At 43.7% G+C, this 22,305-nt stretch overlaps 1 protein-coding gene across 1 annotated transcript in view; it reads left to right on the forward strand.

Moving 5' to 3' along the window:
* Positions 1 to 22,305, forward strand: part of DLAT (dihydrolipoamide S-acetyltransferase) — a 36,024-nt gene that overhangs the window by 618 nt on the left and 13,101 nt on the right. Inside the window, exons 2-9 of the mRNA XM_017343359.4 lie at positions 174 to 275; positions 1,443 to 1,567; positions 1,726 to 1,876; positions 5,084 to 5,210; positions 9,362 to 9,549; positions 11,452 to 11,605; positions 19,754 to 19,821; positions 21,943 to 22,035. Coding sequence (XP_017198848.2) covers positions 174 to 275; positions 1,443 to 1,567; positions 1,726 to 1,876; positions 5,084 to 5,210; positions 9,362 to 9,549; positions 11,452 to 11,605; positions 19,754 to 19,821; positions 21,943 to 22,035 — 1,008 coding nt within the window. The remainder of the gene's footprint in view (positions 1 to 173; positions 276 to 1,442; positions 1,568 to 1,725; positions 1,877 to 5,083; positions 5,211 to 9,361; positions 9,550 to 11,451; positions 11,606 to 19,753; positions 19,822 to 21,942; positions 22,036 to 22,305) is intronic.

Consider the following 22,305-nt stretch of genomic DNA (forward strand, 5'->3'; position numbering starts at 1 on the left):
CTGGGACCCCTGTGCTCCCGGAGGGCCGGAGCTTCCTTTGTGTCCCCCGTGCCGGGTGTGTAACGGGACTCAGGAAGTCCTTTGCATGAAGTTGAGTGGAACGCAACTTTAAACCATATCGACAGTTGAGTAACTACTTATAAATTCGGTGTTTTCTCCTTTTTCTCTTCCAGGTTCCATTGCCTTCCCTTTCCCCCACAATGCAGGCAGGCACCATAGCCCGGTGGGAAAAAAAAGAAGGGGAAAAAATCAATGAGGGTGACCTAATTGCAGAGGTAAGTGGTTTGAAAATCCGGAGATGAGTTAGAGGAGACTGACTGGACGTTGTCTTTCTGCATGAGTAGTTAGCCCCTTGGTTTAGAAACTGAGATGGTTTTCAAAACTTGGTATCAGAGGGCCAGTGTTACAGCATAGTGGGGCAAGCTGCCACCTGCAATGCCAGCATCCCGCAAGCGCGCTGGTTCGGGTCCCTGCTGCTCCACTTCTAATCCAGCTCCCTGCTAATGGTCTGGAAAAGCAGTGGAAGATGGCCCAAGTGCTTGGGCCCCTGCCATCCACTTGTGGGACCAGCATGAAGCTCCTGGCTCCTGGCTTCTGCCTAACTCAGCACTGGCAGTTGTGGGGAGTCCACCAGTGGGTGGAAGACCCCTCTCTCTGCCTCTCCTTCTCTCTAATGCTTTCAAATAAACAAATAAATCTAAAAAAAACTTTGATACTAGAGAATATTGCTTAGATAAGTTGTCAGCAGCCTGTCAAACTGATTTCTGTTAATTTAAATTAATTATTTTTATTTATACAGTAGAGTTATGGGGTGGGGGGAGATACCTTCCATATTTTGGTTTATTCCCCAAATGACTGCAATGGCTGGGGCTGGACTGGGCAGAAGCTAGGAGCCTGGAGCTTCCAGGTCTCCCACATTGGTGCAGGGGCTCAAGCATTTGGACCATTTCTGCAGATTTCCCAGGCACATTAGCAGGGAGCTAGATTGAAAGTGGAGCAGCCAGGTCTTAAACCGGTGCTCATACAGGATGCCATTGTCGCAGGTGGAGGATTAACCTGCTATGCCACAATGACAGCCTCCAGTCAAACTGATTTTTTTTAAAAGATTTATTCATTTATTTAGAAGGCAGAGTTATAGAGAGGCAGTGGCAGAGAGAGAGAGGTTTTCCATCCTCTGGTTCATTCCCCAGAAGACTGCAATGGCCGGAGCTGGACCGATCTGAAAACAGGAGTCAGGAGCTTCAGGTCTCCCATATGGGTGCAGGGGCCCAAGGAGTTGGGCCATCTTCCACTGCTTTCCCAGGCCATAGCAGAGAGCTGGATCAGAAGTGGAGCAGCTGAGACTCAAACTGGTGCCCATTTACGATGCCGGTGCTGCAGACCAAGGCCTTAATCCTCTGCGTCACAGCACCAGCCCCCAATACTGCTTTTTGTGTTAACAGGTTGAAACTGATAAAGCCACTGTTGGGTTTGAGAGCCTGGAGGAATGTTACATGGCAAAGATACTTGTTTCTGAAGGTACCAGGGATGTTCCAGTGGGAGCAATCATCTGTATCACAGTTGGAAAGTGAGTAATACTCCCATAATTCATGAAACTTCTATACTTAGGGTGTATTTTAATTTTAGAATTAAGAGATAATGAGTCAAAGACTTTGGAAAACTTCTTCTGTGGGAGCTGAATCTGTGATGACCCTCTTACATTTATGCCTTTTGTCTCTTCCTTAGGCCTGAGGATATTGAGGCCTTTAAGAATTACACGCTGGATTCCGCTGCAGCGGCACCAGCCCCCGCACCGGCCCCCGCACCGGCCCCCGCTGCTTCACCTCCTCCACCTTCTGCTCAGGCTCCTGGGAGCTCATATCCCCCTCACATGCAGGTGAGGCTCAGCCTCTGAGTCTGCTCTGGATGGTTTGTTATTTAGTCATTATTTTTCATAGAAGACTGTTACATTTTGGAAACTGGCATTAAATGTGGTTAACCTCTGTCATTTTTGGAGTATACAGGGATTTAAATATGAAAATTGACAACTTTTTTTCTTAATTGTATCCAGGTGAACTTGAACTGCTCCTTCAACATTTCTCAGCCTTGGAGTAGCACGCAGAATACCTGTATTTCCCACTCAAGAACATTATGTCACAGATTCTGAGCAGAATTTTTACTTCTCTCTACTCTGTGTACATGTAGGAGTTATAATAGACCTGCTGTCTGTGAATGAAAGTCCCCAGTTGATGTTTTCCCTTGGCGCGTGGTGGTCTATTTTCCAAGAGCGGGTGAAGTAGTCCTATAGTATTCATAAATGAGAAAACCAACAATGATGCCGGCGCCACGGCTCACTAGGCTAATCCTCCACCTTGAGGCGCCGGCACACCGGGTTCTAGTCCCGGTCGGGGCGCCGGATTCTGTCCCGGTTGCCCCTCTTCCAGGACAGCTCTCTGCTGTGGCCCGGGAGTGCAGTGGAGGATGGCCCAAGTGCTTGGGCCCTGCACCCCATGGGAGACCAGGGAAAGCACCTGGCTCCTGCCATTGGATCAGCGCGGTGCGCCGGTCGCAGCGCGCTGGCCGCGGCGGCCATTGGAGGGTGAACCAACGGCAAAGGAAGACCTTTCTCTCTGTCTCTCTCTCTCACTGTCCACTCTGCCTGTCAAAAAAAAAAAAAAAAAAAAAAAAAACCAACAGTGAAAAACTAAAGACTAGACATATGTAATAGCATTGCATCAAAGTTGAAGGCAGTGAGTGCGATCATTGTTGATTATCTTAACTAAATCAGTTTCTAAGAAACTAAATTCGTTTATTAGATATTTGGGTAATACTATGTATATTTGTATGTTTTAGGTATTGGAAGTGAATAAAAACTAGCTGTCCTTTATCTTATTTATTTATTTGTAGGCAGAGGGAAAAGAGAGCTCTCATCTGCTGACCCGCTCCCCAATGAAGTTATTTTTATTTCATTATAATGCTATTTCTAATTAGTTACAAAAGACTAAGAAGACAGCAAATGAAATCCTTATTTACAGAATAACATCCGAATTCAGTGGACACACAAACCATATAAACAAGGAAGCAACTTTTTTCAGATTTATTTATGTAAAGATAATATTTCATGTATTTTGTATGCACAGCTTTAAGAACATAAGAACACTAGCACCTTCCCCCTGTAAGAAAGTGATTTAAAAAAAAAAATTATTTGAAAGTCAAGAGTTACACAGAGAGAGGAGAGGCAGAGAGAGAGAGGTCTTCCATCCAATGATTCACTCCCCAATTGGCAGCAATGGCTGGAGCTGCGCTGATCTGAAGCCAGGAGCCAGGAGCTTCTTCCTGGTCACCCACGCGGGTGAAGGGGCCCAAGGACTTGGGCCATCTTCTACTGCTTTCCCCGGCCATAGCAGAGATCTGGATCAGAAGTTGGAGCAGCTGGTCTTGAACCGGTGCCCATATGGGATGCTGGTGCTTCAGGCCAGGGCACTAACCCACTTCGCCACAGTGCCAGCCCCAGCGATTTTAATTTAATCAACTAGTCTGGTGTTTGTGTTTTGTTGGGATGGAAATGACTGTTATAATAATTTTTTGCTCTATTTTGTTCTTAAAAATAATTAAATTGGTGCTGCAGCTCACTTGGCTAATCCTCCGCCTGTGGCACCAGCACCCTGGGTTCTAGTTCTGGTTGGGGCACCGGATTCTGTCCCGGTTGCTCCTCTTCCAGTCCAGCTCTCTACTATGGCCCAGGAAGGCAGTGGAGGATGGCCCAAGTACTTGGGCCCTGCACCCGCATGGGAGACCAGGAGGAAGTACCTGGCTCCTGGCTTCAGATCGGCCATAACGGCCACTTGGGGGGTGAACCAACAGAAAAGGAAGACCTTTCTCTCTGTCTCTCTCTTACTGTCAAACTGCATGTCAAAAAAAAAAAAAAAAAAATTGTCAAGTGAAAATTTGATATATTTTCATTATAGATATGTTTATATTTTGATAGCTGTATGAAAGTACTTGAAAATATTTGCAGAGAAATAGAATTAAAATGTTTATATTTTGGTGCAAGAAACTTTGAAATCCATGCATAGTTTTTTCATAATACACATTTTCCATGAGCTGTTTGAAATAGTACATTGTAGAATGGCTGAAGTGAATTAATTAACATATGGATTCCCTTACATACTCACTATTATGTGTGTTTGTGTGTGTGAGAACATTCAAAAATCCATTCCTCTTAGCAATTCTCAAGAATAAAATACATTGTTATTTATTTATTTTTTTAATTTTTTATTTGACAGGTAGAGTTGTAGACAGAGAGGCAGAGAGAAAGGTCTTCCCTCTGTTGGTTCACTCCCCAAATGACTGCCATGGCCGGTGCTGCGCCAATCCTACGCCAGGAGCCAGGTGCTTCTTTCTAGTCTCCCATGCGGGTGCAGGAGCCCAAGCACTTGGGCCATCCTCCACTGCCCTCCCGGGCCACAGCAGAGAGCTGGACTGGAAGAGGAACAACCGGGACTAGAACCCGGTGCCCATATGGGATGCCGGCACTGCAGGCAGAGGATTAACCAAGTGAGCCATGGGGCCGTCCCCTAAAATACATTGTTAATAACTATAGTCACCAAACAACTGTTTTTAGTATATATATATATTTTTTTTTCTTTTTTAATCTTGGGAAGATATCTGAGCATTTGGAACACAGGCAGTTACCTGTGTGTGAAGAGACAGATGCCTAAGTGCAGAGCAATGTAAAATTATGGCAGAATGATCTGGACCAAGATCATTCTGAAAATAAAATAAAAATGTTCCATCTTTACCTGTTTTTTTTTTTTTATTTTTATTTTTTTAAAGATGAAAAGGTGCTCTGTGCTTAGTTAACTGAGGAAGTAATTTTAGCTGTCTGAAAGAAATATTTGTCATGTGCTGGATTAGATATCATAAAGGTTAGTATTTGAAGAATGATTTAGCCCATGGGAAGCCGTTGAGGCACTGACCTTTTGCTGTGATAACTATATGGATTGTCATAGTTACTGTCATTCATGATATTACATAAACTTGCCTGAGTTCTGTTATGCCCAAGATGTCCTAGTATTAAGCAGTAATGTGTTTGTTTCTACAGGTACTTCTTCCTGCCCTCTCTCCCACCATGACCATGGGCACAGTTCAGAGATGGGAAAAAAAAGTGGGTGAAAAGCTAAATGAAGGAGACTTACTGGCAGAGATAGAGACTGACAAGGCCACTATAGGTGAGATTTCTTCTGCTCTTAATGGTTGAGACACTGAGTATTCCAGTGAGGAAGAGGATTGCCATCCTTTCCTGTAAATGAGTGAGTGATACTACGAAAACTTTATACTTCTTAGTGTTCATTTCCTGGGACAGGATGTTTTACACAAAAACAAAAATGTGCCTGGACAGATTTGTCAGTTCCATACTGCATTCACTGAGTCAAGGGTATGCCGACTCAGAGATTATTCTAAGGCCAGAGTTTGCTTCTTAGCTTTGTTATTATGTTACTGACAAGCTATGTAAGAATGACTGTTCTCAAACTCAGCAAAACAAAGAAAGAAAACAGGAGAAAATTTCATCACCAGGGTAGGAAAACACCAAAAAACTTAAGATGACTTTGAGAAAAAATTAAAACCAGGGTTTAGGTTTTAAGTTGTTTTCATAGTTTCATATATTTCATGTATGCCCTTGTTGACATGTTGGTTTTTTTTAAAGATGTATTTGAGAGGTAGAATTACACATACACAGAGAGGGAGAGACAGAAAGAAAGCTCTTCCATCCGCTGGTTCACTCCCCAAATGGCCACAACAGCCAGTCCTGGACTGATCCAAAGCCAGGAGCCGGGAGCTTCTTCCGGGTGTCCCACATGGGTGCAGGGGCCCAAAGTCTTGGGCCATCTTCCACTGCTTTCCCCAGCCAGCTGGATTGGAAGAGGAACAGCCAGGACTTGAACAGTGCCCATATGGGATGTTGGTACCTCAGGCAGAGGCTCAGCCCACTATGCCACAGCACCAGCCCCCAGATTGTCTTTTTTTTTTTTTTTTTTGGACAGGCAGAGTGGACAGTGAGAGAGAGAGACAGAGAGAAAGGTCTTCCCCTTGCCGTTGGTTCACCCTCCAATGGTTGCCGTGGCTGGCGCACTGTGCTGATGCGAAGGCAGGAGCCAGGTGCTTCTCCTTGGGCCATCCTCCACTGAACTTCCGGGCCACAGCAGAGAGCTGGCCTGGAAGAGGGGCAACCAGGACAGAATCTGGCACCCCGGCTGGGACTAGAACCCGGTGTGCCGGCACTGCTAGGCGGAGGATTGGCCTATTGAGCCGTGGCGCCGGCCCCAGATTGTCTTTGAAAACCCCATCATTTCATAATGGCTCCTAAGGGCAAAGGAGAAGTAAAGAGTAGGACCCTACGGTGTCCTGCTTTCTCTCACACTTCACCAGAACAATTCCTTTTTATCTCTTTGCATATTGTACTTCCTGTAAGATTTTTTTTAAAGAGAGTATTCTATTTTTAAAAAAATAAAGGCAAATAAAACTTTGGAATTAGATTTGCTTCTTCATTCAATGTCACTCTCACTATAGAGATTGTTACTCTAGAGGCTCTAATCATTAGAGAAATATTATCTTGATCAAACTCTAAACTTTATTGTGGCCCAAGTGCCTTTTCTTTTTAAACATAATTGTCTTTTTTTCTTAAAGATTTGTTTATTTGAAAGGCAGAGTGACAGAAAAGGAGTGAGAGAGAGATCTTTCACCTGCTGGTTCACTCTGTAAATGTCCACAATAGCCAGGTATAGGCCAGGCCAGAGCCAGGAACTCCATCCTGGTCTCCTGTATGGTTGTTGGGGGGCAACCACTTGGGACATCTTTTGCTGCCTTCCCAGATACATTAGTAGGAAGCTGAATCAGAAGTGCAACAGCAGGGACTTGGCCGGCGCCGTGGCTCACTAGGCTAATCCTCCGCCTTGCGGCGCCGGCACACCGGGTTCTAGTCCCTGTCGGGGCGCCGGATTCTGTCCCGGTTGCCCCTCTTCCAGGCCAGCTCTCTGCTGTGGCCAGGGAGTGCAGTGGAGGATGGCCCAAGTGCTTGGGCCCTGCACCCGCATGGGAGACCAGGAGAAGCACCTGGCTCCTGCCATCAGATCAGCGCGGTGCGCCGGCCACAGCACGCCGGCCGTGACGGCCATTGGAGGGTGAACCAATGGCAAAGGAAGACCTTTCTCTCTGTCTCTCTTTCTCTCACTGTCCACTCTGCCTGTCAAAAACAAAACAAAACAATACCCAGCAGGGACTCGAACCAGCACTCTGATATGTAATGCTGACATCTCAGTGTGCAGCTTAACCTGCTGCCCTACAATACTGGACCCCTTTTTTGAGTTTTAATTCTCAAGGGAAGTGGAAGTATTCATCAGAGATATATTTAGCAAGGAGAGGTACAGTATCACAGAAATCAAAGATCTGGAAGGCAGTACTTAGCCTCTCCGATGGCTTCTTTTTGTTTTACTTTTGTAACTCTTACTGTTTGAGTTCCTTGCAAGAAGAGTAGTAGCTAAGTAGAATATAAGCTGTTAACACCAGAGAAATCCCAGTAATGGTCTTCCCATGGCAGTATTTAATATAATACTGGTGTATTCTTTTAGGGCTGAAATGCTGCATTACTATCTTGGTAACTCTCTTAATTTGACATCCATGTAGACCTGATCTCTAGCAGTACAGCTGACACTGTTTTGGATGAGTCAGTATGGGGGCTGCTGTTGGCGATGTTTTTTAATAACTATCAGACTAACCACTCAGGGCCAGCATTGTGGCATTGCAGGTAAAGCATATGGCATCCCATATGGGCATCACTTTGAGTCCCAGCTGTTCCACTTTAATTGCGCTTCCTGCCAGTGTGCCTGGGAAAGCAGCAGGAGATGGCTCAAGTGCTTGGGCCCCTGTACCCATGTGGGAGACTCGGATGAAGCTCTGGGCTCCTGGCTTCAGTCTGGCCCAGTCCTGGCCATTTCAGATGGGAGAGCTCTCTCTCTCTCTCTCTCTGTCTCTTCCTCTCTTTCTGTAGCTCTGCCTTTCAAGTAGATTTTTTTTTTTTAATTAACCACTCTTTATAAGGAAAACTCAGGTTTAGCAGATGATCATTCCTCAATATCCAAGGGAGATTGGTTTCAGAAAACAATGTCTGTACATGTTCAGTGTAGATGCAACCATCACAGTCGTAACTACATAATATGAGGGGTCTTCAGAAAGTTCATGGATGGGTTGGCATTGTGGCACAGCAGGTTAAGCCACTGTTTACCTCACTGTCATCCTTTGTTGGAGTGCCAATTCGAGACCTGGCTTCTCTGCTTTCAATCCAGCTTCCTACTAATGTGCCTTGGAAGGCAGCAGAAGTTGGCCTAAGTCCTTGAGCTCTGCCACCTATATAGTAGACAAGGATGGAGTCCTTGGCTTCTGACTTCAGCCTGGCTCAGACCTGGCTTTCATAGCCATTTGGGGAGTGAGCCAGTGGGTGGAAGATTTTTCCCTCCCTCTCTCTGTGCTCTTTCAAATACATACATACATATATAAGTCTTTAAAAAAAATCATGGAAAAATGTGAATTAAGAAACATATGGAATTAAATTTTTTTAAAGATTTATTTATTCATTTGAAAATCAGAGTTACAGAGATAGAGGAAGAGAGAGAGAGAGAGCTCTTTCATCCTCAGGTTTGCTCCCCAGATGGCTGTAATGGCCAGGGATGGGCCAGACCGAAGCCAGGAGCCAGGAGATTCATTCAGGTCTCCCACGTGGGTAGCAGGGCCCCAAACACTTGGGTCATCTGCTGTTGCTTTTCCCAAGCTATTAGCCTGGAGCAGCTAGGACATAAACTGGCACCTGTATGGCATGCTGGGGTCTCAGGCAGTGGCTTTATTTACCTTTTATGCCACAATGCCTGCCCCAAAAAGTTTTGCAAAATTTGTTTTTGAAATTTTAATTTTATTTCCCACAAACTTTTTTGAAGTCCCCACATACATGTCAGCAGTAATGTAACCTTTTCAACCCAAGGTTCTTTGAATATGAGGATCCAGACCTTTGGCTATAAAGGGTCAAATGTACTATTATCCTCATTGTCAAAGTCAAGAAAGTGAGATAGAGGGGCCAGCCTTGAGGCATAGTGGGTAAAGCAGCAGGTGGAAGGTCTGTTTGTCTGTCTTCCTCCTTCTCTCTCTGTAATTCTGACTTTCAAAATAAATAAATAAATCTTTTTTTAAAAAAGGAAACAGAGACACAGAGGTTAGATAGCATGCAAAGAGGTACAACAGCTAGGAGAAAAGCCTTTAGCTTAAAACTGTGCTGTGAGTCTAGAGGGGTAGTGGGTTCTTTTAAGTGCCATAATGTTTCCCCTCTCTGTTTCAGGTTTTGAAGTGCAGGAAGAAGGCTATCTGGCAAAAATTCTGATCCCTGAAGGCACGAGAGATGTCCCTCTAGGAACACCACTCTGTATCATTGTAGAAAAAGAAGCAGATATATCGGCATTTGCTGACTATAGGCCGACTGAAGTGGCTGATTTAAAACCGCAAGCACCACCGCCTGTCCCACCCCCGGTAGGCATGCTCTTGGAATTAGGTGATGCCCTGCATTCCTTTCAACGCCAAGATCCTGTGAATGAGGGAGACAGTTCATTGACATTTGTGGCTGTCTCTAGAGGGTGTGTCATGCTGCACTGTTAACCTCAGGGTGGATAGTTTTTTTTTTTTTTTTTTGACAGGCAGAATGGACAGTGAGAGAGAGAGACAGAGAGAAAGGTCTTCCTTTGCCATTGTTTTACCCTCCAATGGCCGCCACGGCCGGCGCACTGTGCTGATCTGAAGGCAGGAGCCAGGTGCTTCTCCTGGTCTCCCATGGGGTGCAGGGCCCAAGCACTTGGGCCATCCTCCACTGCACTCCCGGGCCATAGCAGAGAGCTGTCCTGGAAGGGGGGCAACCGAGACAGAATCTGGCGCCCCGACCAGGACTAGAACCCGGTGTGCCGGCGCCGCAAGGCGCAGGATTAGCCTAGTGAGCCGCGGCACCGGCCCAAAGTATCTTAAATCAACATTGCCACTTGCCAGCTCCTCATAAACACCCAGCAATATTAGGAATCAGGTTTTCTCTGACAGAAATGTGTACCTCATCTAAAGTCGCATAACTCTAGCATCTAGAATCGTCATCATACATGTTATTTGGCTTGCAGTTAACACAAGTTCATGTTATAGATCAACAGTGTATGCTATGACACATATAGTGGCATACTAAATTCTATGCTAAACAAGTCATATTCTGTCAATGTATTACAAAGATATGCTTGTTCCTCTATAATATGTAAATACCAACAGGAATGAAAGTGACAGATTATCTGGTAAATTAAACAGAAAATGCCGAATGAAACCTTACCTTCCAGGAGCATATCTACACCTAAAGCAGAAAGAGAACATGTCACCTCACATTTGCTCTCAGCAGGACTCAAGATAGCAGGCAGAAAAGAGCTATAAGAAAAAAACTGGCCGGTGCCGCGGCTCACTAGGCTAATCCTCCGCCTTGCGGCGCCGGCACACCAGGTTCTAGTCCCGGCCGGGGCGCCAGATTCTGTCCCGGTTGCCCCCCTTCCAGGCCAGCTCTCTGCTGTGGCCAGGGAGTGCAGTGGAGGATGGCCCAAGTGCTTGGGCCCTGCACCCCATGGGAGACCAGGAGAAGCACCTGGCTCCTGCCTTCGCATCAGCGCGGTGCGCCGGCCGCATTGCGCCGGCCGTGGGGCCATTGGAGGGTGAACCAATGGCAAAGGAAGACCTTTCCCTCTCTCTCTCTCACTGTCCACTCTGCCCGTCCAAAAAAAAAAAAAAAAAAAAAAAAAAAAAGATAGATAGATACTTTGAACATGGAACCTTCCATCATTTTATATTTTGAAATTAGGTAAGGTAAAAACAAAAACCGTGTTGGAAGTATAGAAGAATGGGAATAAAGAAGTGATATGAGATTAAAATGAAAAAAGGTTGTAGGGATATTATATATTGGTTAGAAGTATTATATTCCACTTATAGACAGGGTGGGAAATGTCCAGCTTGTTATCAGTATAAGGCCCACGAAATTATCTGGTCTGGCCCTGCAAAGGCAACTGTAGGTGGAACTCAAAATTCAATTAATCTATAGTAGGCTCATTTTAAAGTTGATTTTTTATTTTTTGTAGTATTTTTTAATTTTGTAGTATCCAAATGACCCTTGTCAGAAAAAAAAGTTTCCCTATCCTTACAGAGTAAGATAACTTTATTCTGTCCTGGACATAAAGAATTGTCCTTGCTATTCATTTTGCTATATTGTGTTGGTTAAAAGTTTAAAAAAAATTCATTCTGATCTTTTAAAAAAGATGAACATTGCTTAATTAAGTTTTAATTTCTTAATAAAACGGAAACTAAATCTTTCAGACCGGTCTCTGTGGTGATGAATTAATAATTTGTAGCTTTTTTCGAAAGGTGGCCACAGCTGCTCCAACTCCTCAGCCTTCTGCCCCTACACCTTCAGCTGCCTTGCCAGCTGCTCCTGCTGGACCAAAAGGACGGGTGTTTGTCAGCCCTCTGGCAAAGAAGCTGGCAGCAGAGAAAGGCATTGATCTTACACAAGTAAAAGGTAAGTCTGTTTCTACGGAGAGTGAAAAGTCAGTTGAATTTCCTCCTTAAGACCAGTGAGTTCAACTGTATGTAATTGTCTTAACTGGGACAGTAGGGAGAGGGTGACAGAGGGAAATGTCTCTAGGAAATATCTTCTCCCATAGGAGTAGGGAAATTGTTATTGTGCTTTATTTAGTCTGCCACTACAATTTAGATTCTTTTCATTCTGTGCTCATGGGAACTCTTAACTGTTGGTGAAAATGTACCTGCTTGTTCAGCAAAGTTGTATTATAGGACTTGACCATATAATACTAAAAAATCTTTGTTAATGCAAGGTTGACTGAATGTTAGCTATAAAAGACAAAGCATGACGTTGGGTGATTTAAAATGACTTAAAAATAATAAGATTCATGTAGAACTGAACTGAAACTCCTTAAGGCAAGGGCAGGAGAAAGTGCTTATCCATTTTTTTCTCCCCAAAAAGAAGTACAGGTTAGTGATAAGAGTAGAGTCTGGAATCAGACCACTTGGTGTTTAATCTTGGCCTGTTTGCTGAGTAATATGTCTTTAGGCAAATTATTGTTTAGCCTATGCATTTATTTCTTTTTTTAAGATTTATTTATTTATTTGAAAGTTAGAGGGAGAGAAGAGAGAGAGAAAAGTCTTCTCTCTGCTGGTTCACTCCCCAAATGGCTGCAACAGCCAGAGCTGGGCTGATCCGAAGCCAGGAACCAGGAGCTTCTTCCTGGTCTCCCACATGGGTGCAGGGGTCAAAGGATTTGAGCCATCTACTGCTTTCCCAGGCCATAGCAGAGAGCTAGATTGGAAGTGGAGCATCTGGGACTTGAGCTGGTACCCATGTGGGATGTTGGCTCTGGAACTGAAATGCTTGGGATTCCATTGTCAACTCTGTCATATTCTAACTCTGTGACCTTTTTGTCCTGATTTATTCATTTGAATATAAAAATAATGTCTTATAATTTGTGAGGATTAAACGAATTAATGAGTAGCACTTGCACAGAGAAAGTATAATCTAGGTATTAGCTAACATGATAATTTTTTCTTGTTAAATAAGGGGATATAAATGCTAAGAGAAATAAGCTGAGTAGTTACACTAGTGTGTGACAGAGTAGATAGATGTGAGGTCATAACTACTTTCAGGGTGGTTGGGGAAGATCTTTCTGATGAGGTGACATTTGATATGAACCCAAAGGTGAGAAGGAATCAACTGTGGGCCAACCACGTGAAGAACTGGGCAAAGAACATTTTGGACAGAGACCAACAGTGCATACCCTGAAGGGGGAAACAGTGAGGGTTGTTTGAGGAACATAAAGAAGGCCAGTGATAATGGAGCACAGTAAGTGAAGGAGCCTAGTGGGAGGGCATGAGGTTGGAAATAAACAGGGATGAGAGGAACATCAAGGACCTTACAGGTCATGATCAAGAATTTGAATTTTATTTAAAATACAGTGGGAAGCCATGGAAAGATTTAAGTAAGTAGCTTAGTCCCACAAGAGTGCCTACTTCAGATTCCAGCTGCAAGTCCCGGGGCCTCCTGTATGTGTGACTAACTAAAAATCAGGGGTTCTCAGGACCCTTTCCTCAGGTTTAATAATTTGCTAGAATAACTCCCAGAACTCAAAGAAGCACTTTACTTACTGTTATCACTTTATTATGAAGGATACAATTCATGGACAGGCAAATAGATGCATAAGGCAAGGTATCATAGAGAAAGGTGCACAGAGCTTTCATACCCTCTTTGGGCATGCGACCTTCCCACATCACCCTTCCTGCACAGGATGTGCTCACCAACCTGGAAGCTCTCTGAATCTTGCAATTCAAAAAACATTTTTTAAAAAGATTTATTTATTGGGACTGGCGCTGTGGTGCAGCGGGTTAAAGCCCTGGCCTGAATCGCTGGCATCCCATATGGGTGGCGGCTCTAGTCCTGGCTGCTCCACTTCCCATCCAGCTCTCTGCTATGGCCTGGGAAAGCAGTAGAGGATGGCCCAAGTCCTTGGGCCCCTGCACCCATGTAGGAGACCTGGAAGAAGCTCCTAGCTCCTGGCTTCGTATCGGCACAGCTCCGGCCATTGTGGCCATCTGGGGAGTGAACCAGCAGATGGAAGACCTCTCTCTCTGTCTTTACCTTTCTCTGTAACTCTTTCAAATAAATAAAATAAATCTTTTTTTAAAAGATTTATTTATTTGTTTGAAAGGCAAAGTTACAGAGACAGAGGCAGAGAGAGAGGTCTTCATCCTCTGGGTCACTCCCCAAATGGCCACAATGGCCAGAGCTGGGCTGATCTGAAGCCAGGAAACAGGAGCTTCTTCTGGGTCTCCCATGTGGGTACAGTGGCCCAAGCACTTGGGCCATCTTCTTCTGCTTTCCCAGGCCATCGCAGAGAGCTGGAAGTGGAGTAGCCGGGACTTGAGCTGGTGCCCATATGGAATGCTGGCACTGCAGGTGGTAGCTTTACTCGCTATGCCATAGCACTGGCCCCCTTCAAAAAATTTTATTTTTTTTTTAAGATTTTTATTTTGGCATAGTTGCATAGTAGGTTAAGCCGCTGCCTGGAGCACTGATATCCAATATGTGCTCCAGTGCGAGTCCTGGCTGCTCCACTACCAATGCAACTCCCTGCTAATGTACCTGGGAAAGCAGTGGAAGATGGCCCATGTCCTTGGGCCCCTGCACCAACATGGGAAACCGGAAGAAGCTCCTGGATTGGAAATAGTCCAGTTCCAGCCATCATGGCCATTTGCGGAGTGAACCAGCAGATGAAAGATCTCTCTGCCTCTCCATCTCCCTCTCTGTAACTCTGCCTTTCAAGTAAAATAAATGTTTAAAAACAAAGATTTTTTGAAAGGCAGAGTAACAGAGAGTGAAAGAGCATTTGCATCTGCTGATTCACTCCCCAAATGGCTACAGTAACCTAGTCTGGGCCAGACAGGAGCCAGGAGCCAGGAGCTTCTTCTGGGTCTGCCATATGGGTGCAGGGTCCCAAGCACATAGGCCATCTTCTGCTTCTTTGCCAAGTACATTATCAGGGAACTGGATTGGAAGTGGAGCAGCTAGGGCTCAAACCGCTGTTCAGCATAGGGTGCTGGGGTCGCAGGCAGCAATTTTATTTGCTATACCACAGTGTTGGCCCCTCAAAGTTTTATTTTCATAGAGGTTCCATTACGAAGAGTTGCTTGATTAAATCATTGACCAGTGGTCATTGAACTTGGTCTCTGGTCTTCCCCTCCCAGGAATTGGAGTTAGGGATATAGAGAGGAGAGAAAAGAGACTGAAAGTTCTTGCCCTACAATCTTGTGTTTGCTCTTTCTGCTGATCATCCCCTAACGAGGATGCTGTCTTAGGCCTCCACCCTTATTACCTCATTAGCATAAATTGTGATGTGTGGATAGGGACTTGTTGTGACTAGTAAGACACTTATCGTTCAGGAAATTCTAAGACTTTTAGGAGATTCAAGCCAGGAACCTGGATGAACTCCTGTGGAAATGTGTATTCATGGGAAATTTGTGTTATGAAAAAACTGTTCAGAGATTTCAACATTTTCTTTGTACCCAGGTAAACTTATTTAATTCCACTTTTCTACAAACTTTTTGGAAGTACTTCCATATTTTTTATTATACCCCAAAGATGGCAGTCATAGAGAGGGTTGCTTGAATTCTAGGTATGAGAGATATACAGGTATGGTGGTACTTCAAAAATTTTGTGGAAACTGGAATGAAAAGGAAAGTTTATTTTGATGCAGAATTTTGTTTGAAATCAGTACATAGAAAGGGTCTTCAAAAAGTTTGTGGAAAATGCTTACTATGAAAAATTTATAGATGGACTTTAGATTTTTTGCATCAAGATAAATGTATCATTTCATTCCATTTTCCATGAACTTTTTGATGTACCCTCATACTAGTGGTAATGTGGTCTAGGATTTGAGCTGCTCTTATGGATGGGAAGGGAAAGTTAGAGCTGAGAAGGTGAAAATTTAAAAGTCTGGACTTGGGTAAATGTTGGTTCCTGAGAAGACAGTGGGTCAGAATTCAAGTTAACTTGAGTGAATGAGAATAATTGTGAATTGGTAGATGAGAGACAGATAGCAGAGAGGCATAGGTTATAGAGCCAGATAGCATGAACTTCAAAGAGAGTTGAGGTTTTTTTGAGAGGAGGAAGATTTAAGTGCTTAGGAGAACTAGGGACCTTTAACCCTACATCCCAACCATGAAAAACTTGAGGTAAGAGAAGAAGCACCCCAATTAGGGGAGAATTAGGGAACAAGTGACTAGGGGGATAGACTGCTTAGCAAATTTGACCACGATATAATCATTTAGGGAAGATCTGTGTAAGACCTAAATCTTGATGTTCAGAGTTTAGTCTCAAAGCTGCTAATATAGTGTTTTATATTTCTTTGGGGCAAAGCGGTTTTCACATCACTATCCATTATTTTTTAAAAGACTGTTTATTTGAAAGACTGACAGAGCGAGAAAGAAAGATTTCGTCTGCTGATTCACACCCCAAATACTCAAAACATCCAGGGTTAGAACTGACCAAACAAGAAGTCCATCCAGTTCTCCCACATGGGTGGCAGAAACCCAAGTACTTAGGCTATCACCTGCTGCCTCCTACATTAGCAGGAAGCTGATCGTAAGTGCAGAGTAGAGGCCTGTGTTATGGTGTAGCATGTTAAGCTGCCGGTGACAATGTTGGCATCCCCTAAGAGTGATGATTTGAGTTCCATCCAGCTCCTTGTTAATATGCCTGGGAAGGCCCAAGATCTTGGACTGTTACTACCCATGTGGGAGACCCAGATAGTGTTCAGCCTGGTTTCAGCCTGCTGAGTCTGGGCTGTTGCAGTCATCTGGGGACTGAACCAGCAGATAGAAGATTTCTCTGTCTCTGCCTCTCTGTTGCTCTGCGTTTTGAATACATAAAACTATTTTTTTTTTCCCCAAGTGCAGAGCAGCCAGGACTGGAACCAGGCACTGCAATGTGGGGTGCACAGACCCACACAACAGCCTAACCCCCTGTTCCACAATACCTACCTCATTATCCATTTTCTTTCCTTTACTTTTTTCTTAAGATTGATTTATTTGAAAGGCAGAGTTACAGAGAGAGAGGGAGAAAGATTTTCCATCTACTGGTCACTCCTCAAATCACCACAATGGCCAAAGCCAGGAGCCTGGAACTCCATCCAGGTCTCCTATGTAGACATCAGGGGCCCAACCACTTGGACTGTCTTCTGCTGCTTTCTCAGATGCATTAGCAGGGAGCTGGATAAGTGAAGCATCCAGGACTTGAATTGGCACTCCCATATGGGATGCCAGCCTTGCAAGTGGTAGCTTAACCCACTGTACCACAGTGCTGGCTTCCCCTACCCTCACATACACAACCACTCTGCTGTCCATTTTATTTTCACAGCATTCTTCATGTTGGGGCTGGTTTGAGTATTAAAGTCTTCATCCATCAGTGAGACTGAAGACCAAATAAAATTAAGTGACTGTGCTCATCTTTTTTCACTCCTTGTCCAATGTTCTTCCATTTGTACCATATTATTTTATGATGGTCTGTTGTGCCTTCTGAGGGAGATAGGCAAAAGGATTTAAAAGGTTCTAACTAATTCTCCTCAGTCAAGGAACTCTTGTGGGTTGCTGGAGCTTACTATATGGCAGGGACAAGATTTTTTCCGCCTGAATCAGCCTTAGTTGTAAGGGTAAGGTTATAGTTTCTGTCTTTTATAAAGGAGGTGGATCTAATAGGGGTACTGCCACCTCTTTTCTAGAGTTCCTGGGGAGGATGAACACAATCTTAACCAACTCAGCTTTCATAATGAAAGAAAGAAGTTGGAAAGAACTGCACACAAGAGTCCTTTTAAAAATCTGCTGTGTGGAAGATAACTCAAAATTTGACCAGTTTTTTTTCTAGAAGTGGGCTGGTATAAAAGGCATTCTAATAACTAAATTCTAAATTTCCATAAAATTAAAGGGCAGCATTATCTACTTGAGTGTAAAATTGAATCTAAGAGGTGAGAGATGGACAGAGTGAGGGAAGTTGAATAAAAATAAAGTCACAGCTCTTGAGAGAACATTAGCAGTCCTTTCTTATGTGTGTCACTGCACTTGTTTTCCTTCTTTCTCTCTAACACAGGCCACTGTGACTACTGTGAGAAAGCTCTGAATGTTGGGAAAACATATAGGGAATGAATGGTTCTAAAGATAAGACCACTGGGGGCCAGAATTGTAGTGTAGTGAGACAACTGTCACCTCCAGTATTGGCATCCCACATGGGCATGGTTAATGGCTTGGCTGCTCCACTTCCCATCCAGCCTGAGACAAGCAGCAGAAGCCCAAGTGTTTGGGTCCTTGCCACCCTGTGGGAGACCTGGATTGAAGCTCCTGCTCTCAACCTGACCCAGTGCTGGCCATCACAGCCATCTGGGCACTGAAACAGTAGATGGAAGACTCTTTCTCTCTCTCTTAAATAAATAAATATTTTAAAAAAGAGAGAGAAAAAAGAAAATAAAGGGAAAAAGAAAAAAAAAAAGATGAGATAATTGCAATTGAGAGTTTTTCAGGCTATTTTTTGGGGAAAAAAACTGATTTGCCTGATTGGTCCAAAGCAGTTGTTGCCAAATCTGTCAACCCTCTACAAAGGGAATTCTTTTTTAAAAAAACATTTCAATTTATTTGATAGGTAGAGAAGAGATAGCTAAACAGAACTTCCATCTACTGGTTCGCTCAGCAGTGCCTGGAGCTGGGCCAGCTCAAGACTGGAAGCTGGGAACTCAGTCCAGATCTCCCATGTAGATGGCAAGGACCCAGCTGCTGGAGCCATCGCCTGTTCCTTCCCAGGGTATATATTAGCCGGAAACTGGGATCCAGAGCAGAGCTGGGACTTAAACCCAGCTACTCTGATATGGAATAGAAGTGTCCCAAACAGCATCTCTTAACTTCTATGCCTGACCCCAAAGGGAATTCTGCATGGTGAAGTGAATCTAGATTCCAAATGAGATCTCTTTTAGGGTTCAGAAAGGGTGTTTTGCTTGTTTGCCACTAACAAGAAGGAGGAGGAGGCATTTAGTTTTCCTTTTTTTAAAAAAAAAAAATTATTTATTTATTTGAAAGGCAGAATCACAGAGAGGCAGAGTCAGAGAGAGAGAGAGAGAGAGAGAGTTAGGTCTTCCATCTGCTGGTTCACTCCCCAGTGGCAACAGCTGGAGCTAGGCCGATCTGGAGCCAGGAGCCAGGAGCTTCTTCCAGGTCTCCCATGCAGGTGCCAGGGGCCCAAAGTCTTGGGCCACCTTCTTCTGCTTTCCCAGGTTGTAGCAGAGAGCTGGATTGGAAGTGGAGCAGCCGGGACTTGAACTGGCATCCATATGGGATGCCGGCACTGTAGGTAGCGGCTTTACCTGCTACGCCACAGCACCAGCCCCTAGTTTTCCTTTTGAAGGCATAAATACACTGTGCTCAGCATTATCCTTATGCCAGTATTTTTCCAATTTAAAAGTAAAGAAGATTAAAAAAAAGTATAATTTAGATAAAACTCTAAAGAGGAATATGTAAAAAAAAAAAAAAAGTGCAGTAGTTAAAAGGACCACTATCAATCAAGAAGGGGGACTCTGGAATTAAAGTAGTTAGCAAAAGTTTGTAGGTAGGAGCCAGTGCTGTGGCATAGTAGGTTAAGCCTCTGCCTGCAGCGCTGGCATCCCATATGGGTACCAGTTCGTGTCCCAGCTGCTCCCTTTCTGATCCAGCTCTCTGCTAATGTGCATGGGAAAGCAGTGGAAGATGGCCCAAGTGCTTGGGCCCCTGCAGCCCTATGGGAGACCCAGAAGAAACTTCTGCCTCTTGGCTTTGTATTGGCCCAGCTCTGGCCATTGGTGGCCATTTGAGGAGTGAACCAGTAGATGGAAAACCTCTCTCCCTGTCTCTCCCTCTCTCTAACTGTAACTCTGTCCCTCAAATAACTAAATCTTAAAAAAAAAAAAAAAAAATTGGTAGGCATTCTCAGGGAAAGAACCTTAAGAGACAGGGTTTAAAGTTGTGATCCCTTCAGAGTGTTTTTGTAGCAAACCCTTAGGCGCTTGTACTTCAGGATTACAGGTTGATCTTGGGGAACCAGCAGTATGTCATCGTATATGTGGTATTTATGTATCTCTTCCAGGGACAGGACCAGATGGCAGAATCATCAAGAAAGACATTGACTCTTTTGTGCCTACTAAAGCTGCTCCTGTGAGTTACAGCTTACTCATGTATTTTTTTGTTTGTTTATTTTATAGTTTGTCCCTTCAAAGTACTTTGTCCTGCTTCTTAGACATTATTTATGAATTAAGTAGCTTATCCAGAATCATGCTTTCTTCTACTTTCAGTGACTTCAGTATCTAGATATTTGTGTGCTAAAATGTTCATACAAAATTAAAGGTGATGTATTACACTGACATGAAATCCAAAATATATTTTGAGTCGAGGTACTGAAAATTTTTTTGAGTTATTTATTTCAAAAGCAGAGTTACAAAGAGAGGGAGACATACACACACACACACACACACACACACACACACATACACAGAATCTTCGATCTGCTGGTTTACTCCCCAGTTGGCTGCAATGCCTGGGGCTGGGCCAGACTGAAGCCAGGAAACTGGAACTCCATCTGGTTTCCCCTATGGGTGCAGGGGCCTAAGCACTTGGGCCACCCTCTGCTGCTTTCTCAGGTGCCTTAGCAGGAGCTGCATTGGAAGTAGAGCAGCTGGGACTCAAACCAGCACCCATGTAGGATGCCAGTGTTGGAGGTAGTGGTTTAACCCACTGCACCACAACACTGGCCCCAAGATACTGGAATTTTTCAGATACATTCTCTCCTCATTTGGTCCTCGTTTTCAAAACACATTTGCGAGTTGATTTATAAGGTTTGTGTGGTTAGTCCATTTAGAGATCAAATCCATATATCCAACTCGTTTTTGATTTATAAGGTGTCAAGAGAATCAGTAGGAGTAAGGAAAATGATTTATTTCTTTAGGTGTTTCCTTTATAATGAAAGATTTGTCCTTGTTTTTTCTTAACATTTTTTGGGTAATGGATTAGCTGGTTTATATGTTTCTTAGTTCTTTCAGTTTTACAATGCCTTGACTCCTTTTCTTGAAGATAATTTTGTAATAACAAAGTTATTTTGACATAGATTAATTACTGAATATACTCTGACTCAAAGAATGACACTTAAAACATGATTTTAGAATTCTCAGTAAAAAAAATTTAAGCTCTAAAGCAGTCTAAATACAAGTTTCTTTTGTTCTCTGTAGTTAGAAAATAGCTTTTATTCTATAAAACTTTTATTCTTTTTACTTTGCATCTATAAAATTCACTGACAAAGTCAAGTGTTTGGTATGGCAGTGAAGTTGCTAGGTTGGGACACCTGCATCCCATATCAGAGTGCCTGGCTTTGAGTTCTGGCTCTTTTCCTGATCCCAACTTCTTGCTCATGTGCACCCTGCAATGCAAACAGTGATGGCCCACAAGTAGTTGGATTCCTGCTACACACATGGGAGATCTGATTTGGGTTCTTGGCTATCAGACCATTGCAGGTATTTGGGAAGTGAACCAGAATATGGGATCCGTTTCCCTACCTCTCAAATAAATTTTAAAAAAGGAAAAGAAAAAAGAGTCACTGTCAGTCTTTCCTAATCTTACATTAAGATTGAGCTATTTTCTAAGAGCTTTTTAATTTTTTTAAAGATTTATTTTATTTATTTGAAATACAGAGTTACAGAGAGAGAAAGAGAGGTAGAGACAGAGAGACAGAGAGAGGTCTTTCATCTGCTGTTTCACTCCCCAAATGGCCGCAATGACCTGGGCTGAGCCTATACGAAGCCAGGAGCCAGGAGCTTCTTCCAGGTCTCCTACATGGGTGCAGCGGCCCAAGGATGTGGGCCATCCTCTGCTGCTTTCCCAGGTGGATTAGCAGGGAGCTAGATCAGAAGTGGAGCAGCCAGGACCTGAACTGGCACCCCCATGGGATGCTGGCATTGCAGGCTGGGGCTTAAACCACTGTGCCACAGTGCTGGCCCTGAGCTTTTTCTTTTTAATTGACACATAGTGATTGTATATATAATGGGGAACAGCATAATATTTCAATGCATGTATACAATGTCTAATGATCAGATCGGGATAATTGTCATATCACTTCAGGCACTTATCATTTCTTTGTGTTGGGAACATTTAAAATCCTTTCCACTAGCTATTTTGAAATAGAAAGCTATTTCAATCAAAGTTATCCTATTGTGCTGTAGAACATTAAAAGTGAATCCTCCTATCCAACTGCATCTCTATAACTAAGTTTTTTCTTTCCCCACATAGGCTCCAGCAGCTGCTGTTCCTCCCCCTAGTCCAGGAGTGGCACCAGTTCCTACAGGTGTTTTCACAGATATACCAATAAGCAACATTCGACGAGTAAGAGCATTACCATGATCTGGAACCAAAGCTACTGGGGAGATCTTTACTCTGCTGTCTAACTGCTTCCATAGTTTAAAACAATAAGAGAGGCCTTTTCAGTTGGGAATATCAGATGATTAATTTAAGAGAAGTTTGGCTTGGCTCAGTGAATGATTGGGATAAAGCATTGTGTTTTAAGTCTGTTAGAAGAGGTATGTGATGGTGCAGTTCTCCATCTTCCAATTCTAGTAATGCTTAAGGTAAGCATTACTGGCGAGCAGAATGAAG

This window comes from Oryctolagus cuniculus, chromosome 1, assembly GCF_051225735.1.
Source record: "Oryctolagus cuniculus isolate XC-2025 breed Fujian yellow rabbit chromosome 1, ASM5122573v1, whole genome shotgun sequence".
Taxonomy (NCBI): Eukaryota; Metazoa; Chordata; class Mammalia; order Lagomorpha; family Leporidae; genus Oryctolagus; species Oryctolagus cuniculus.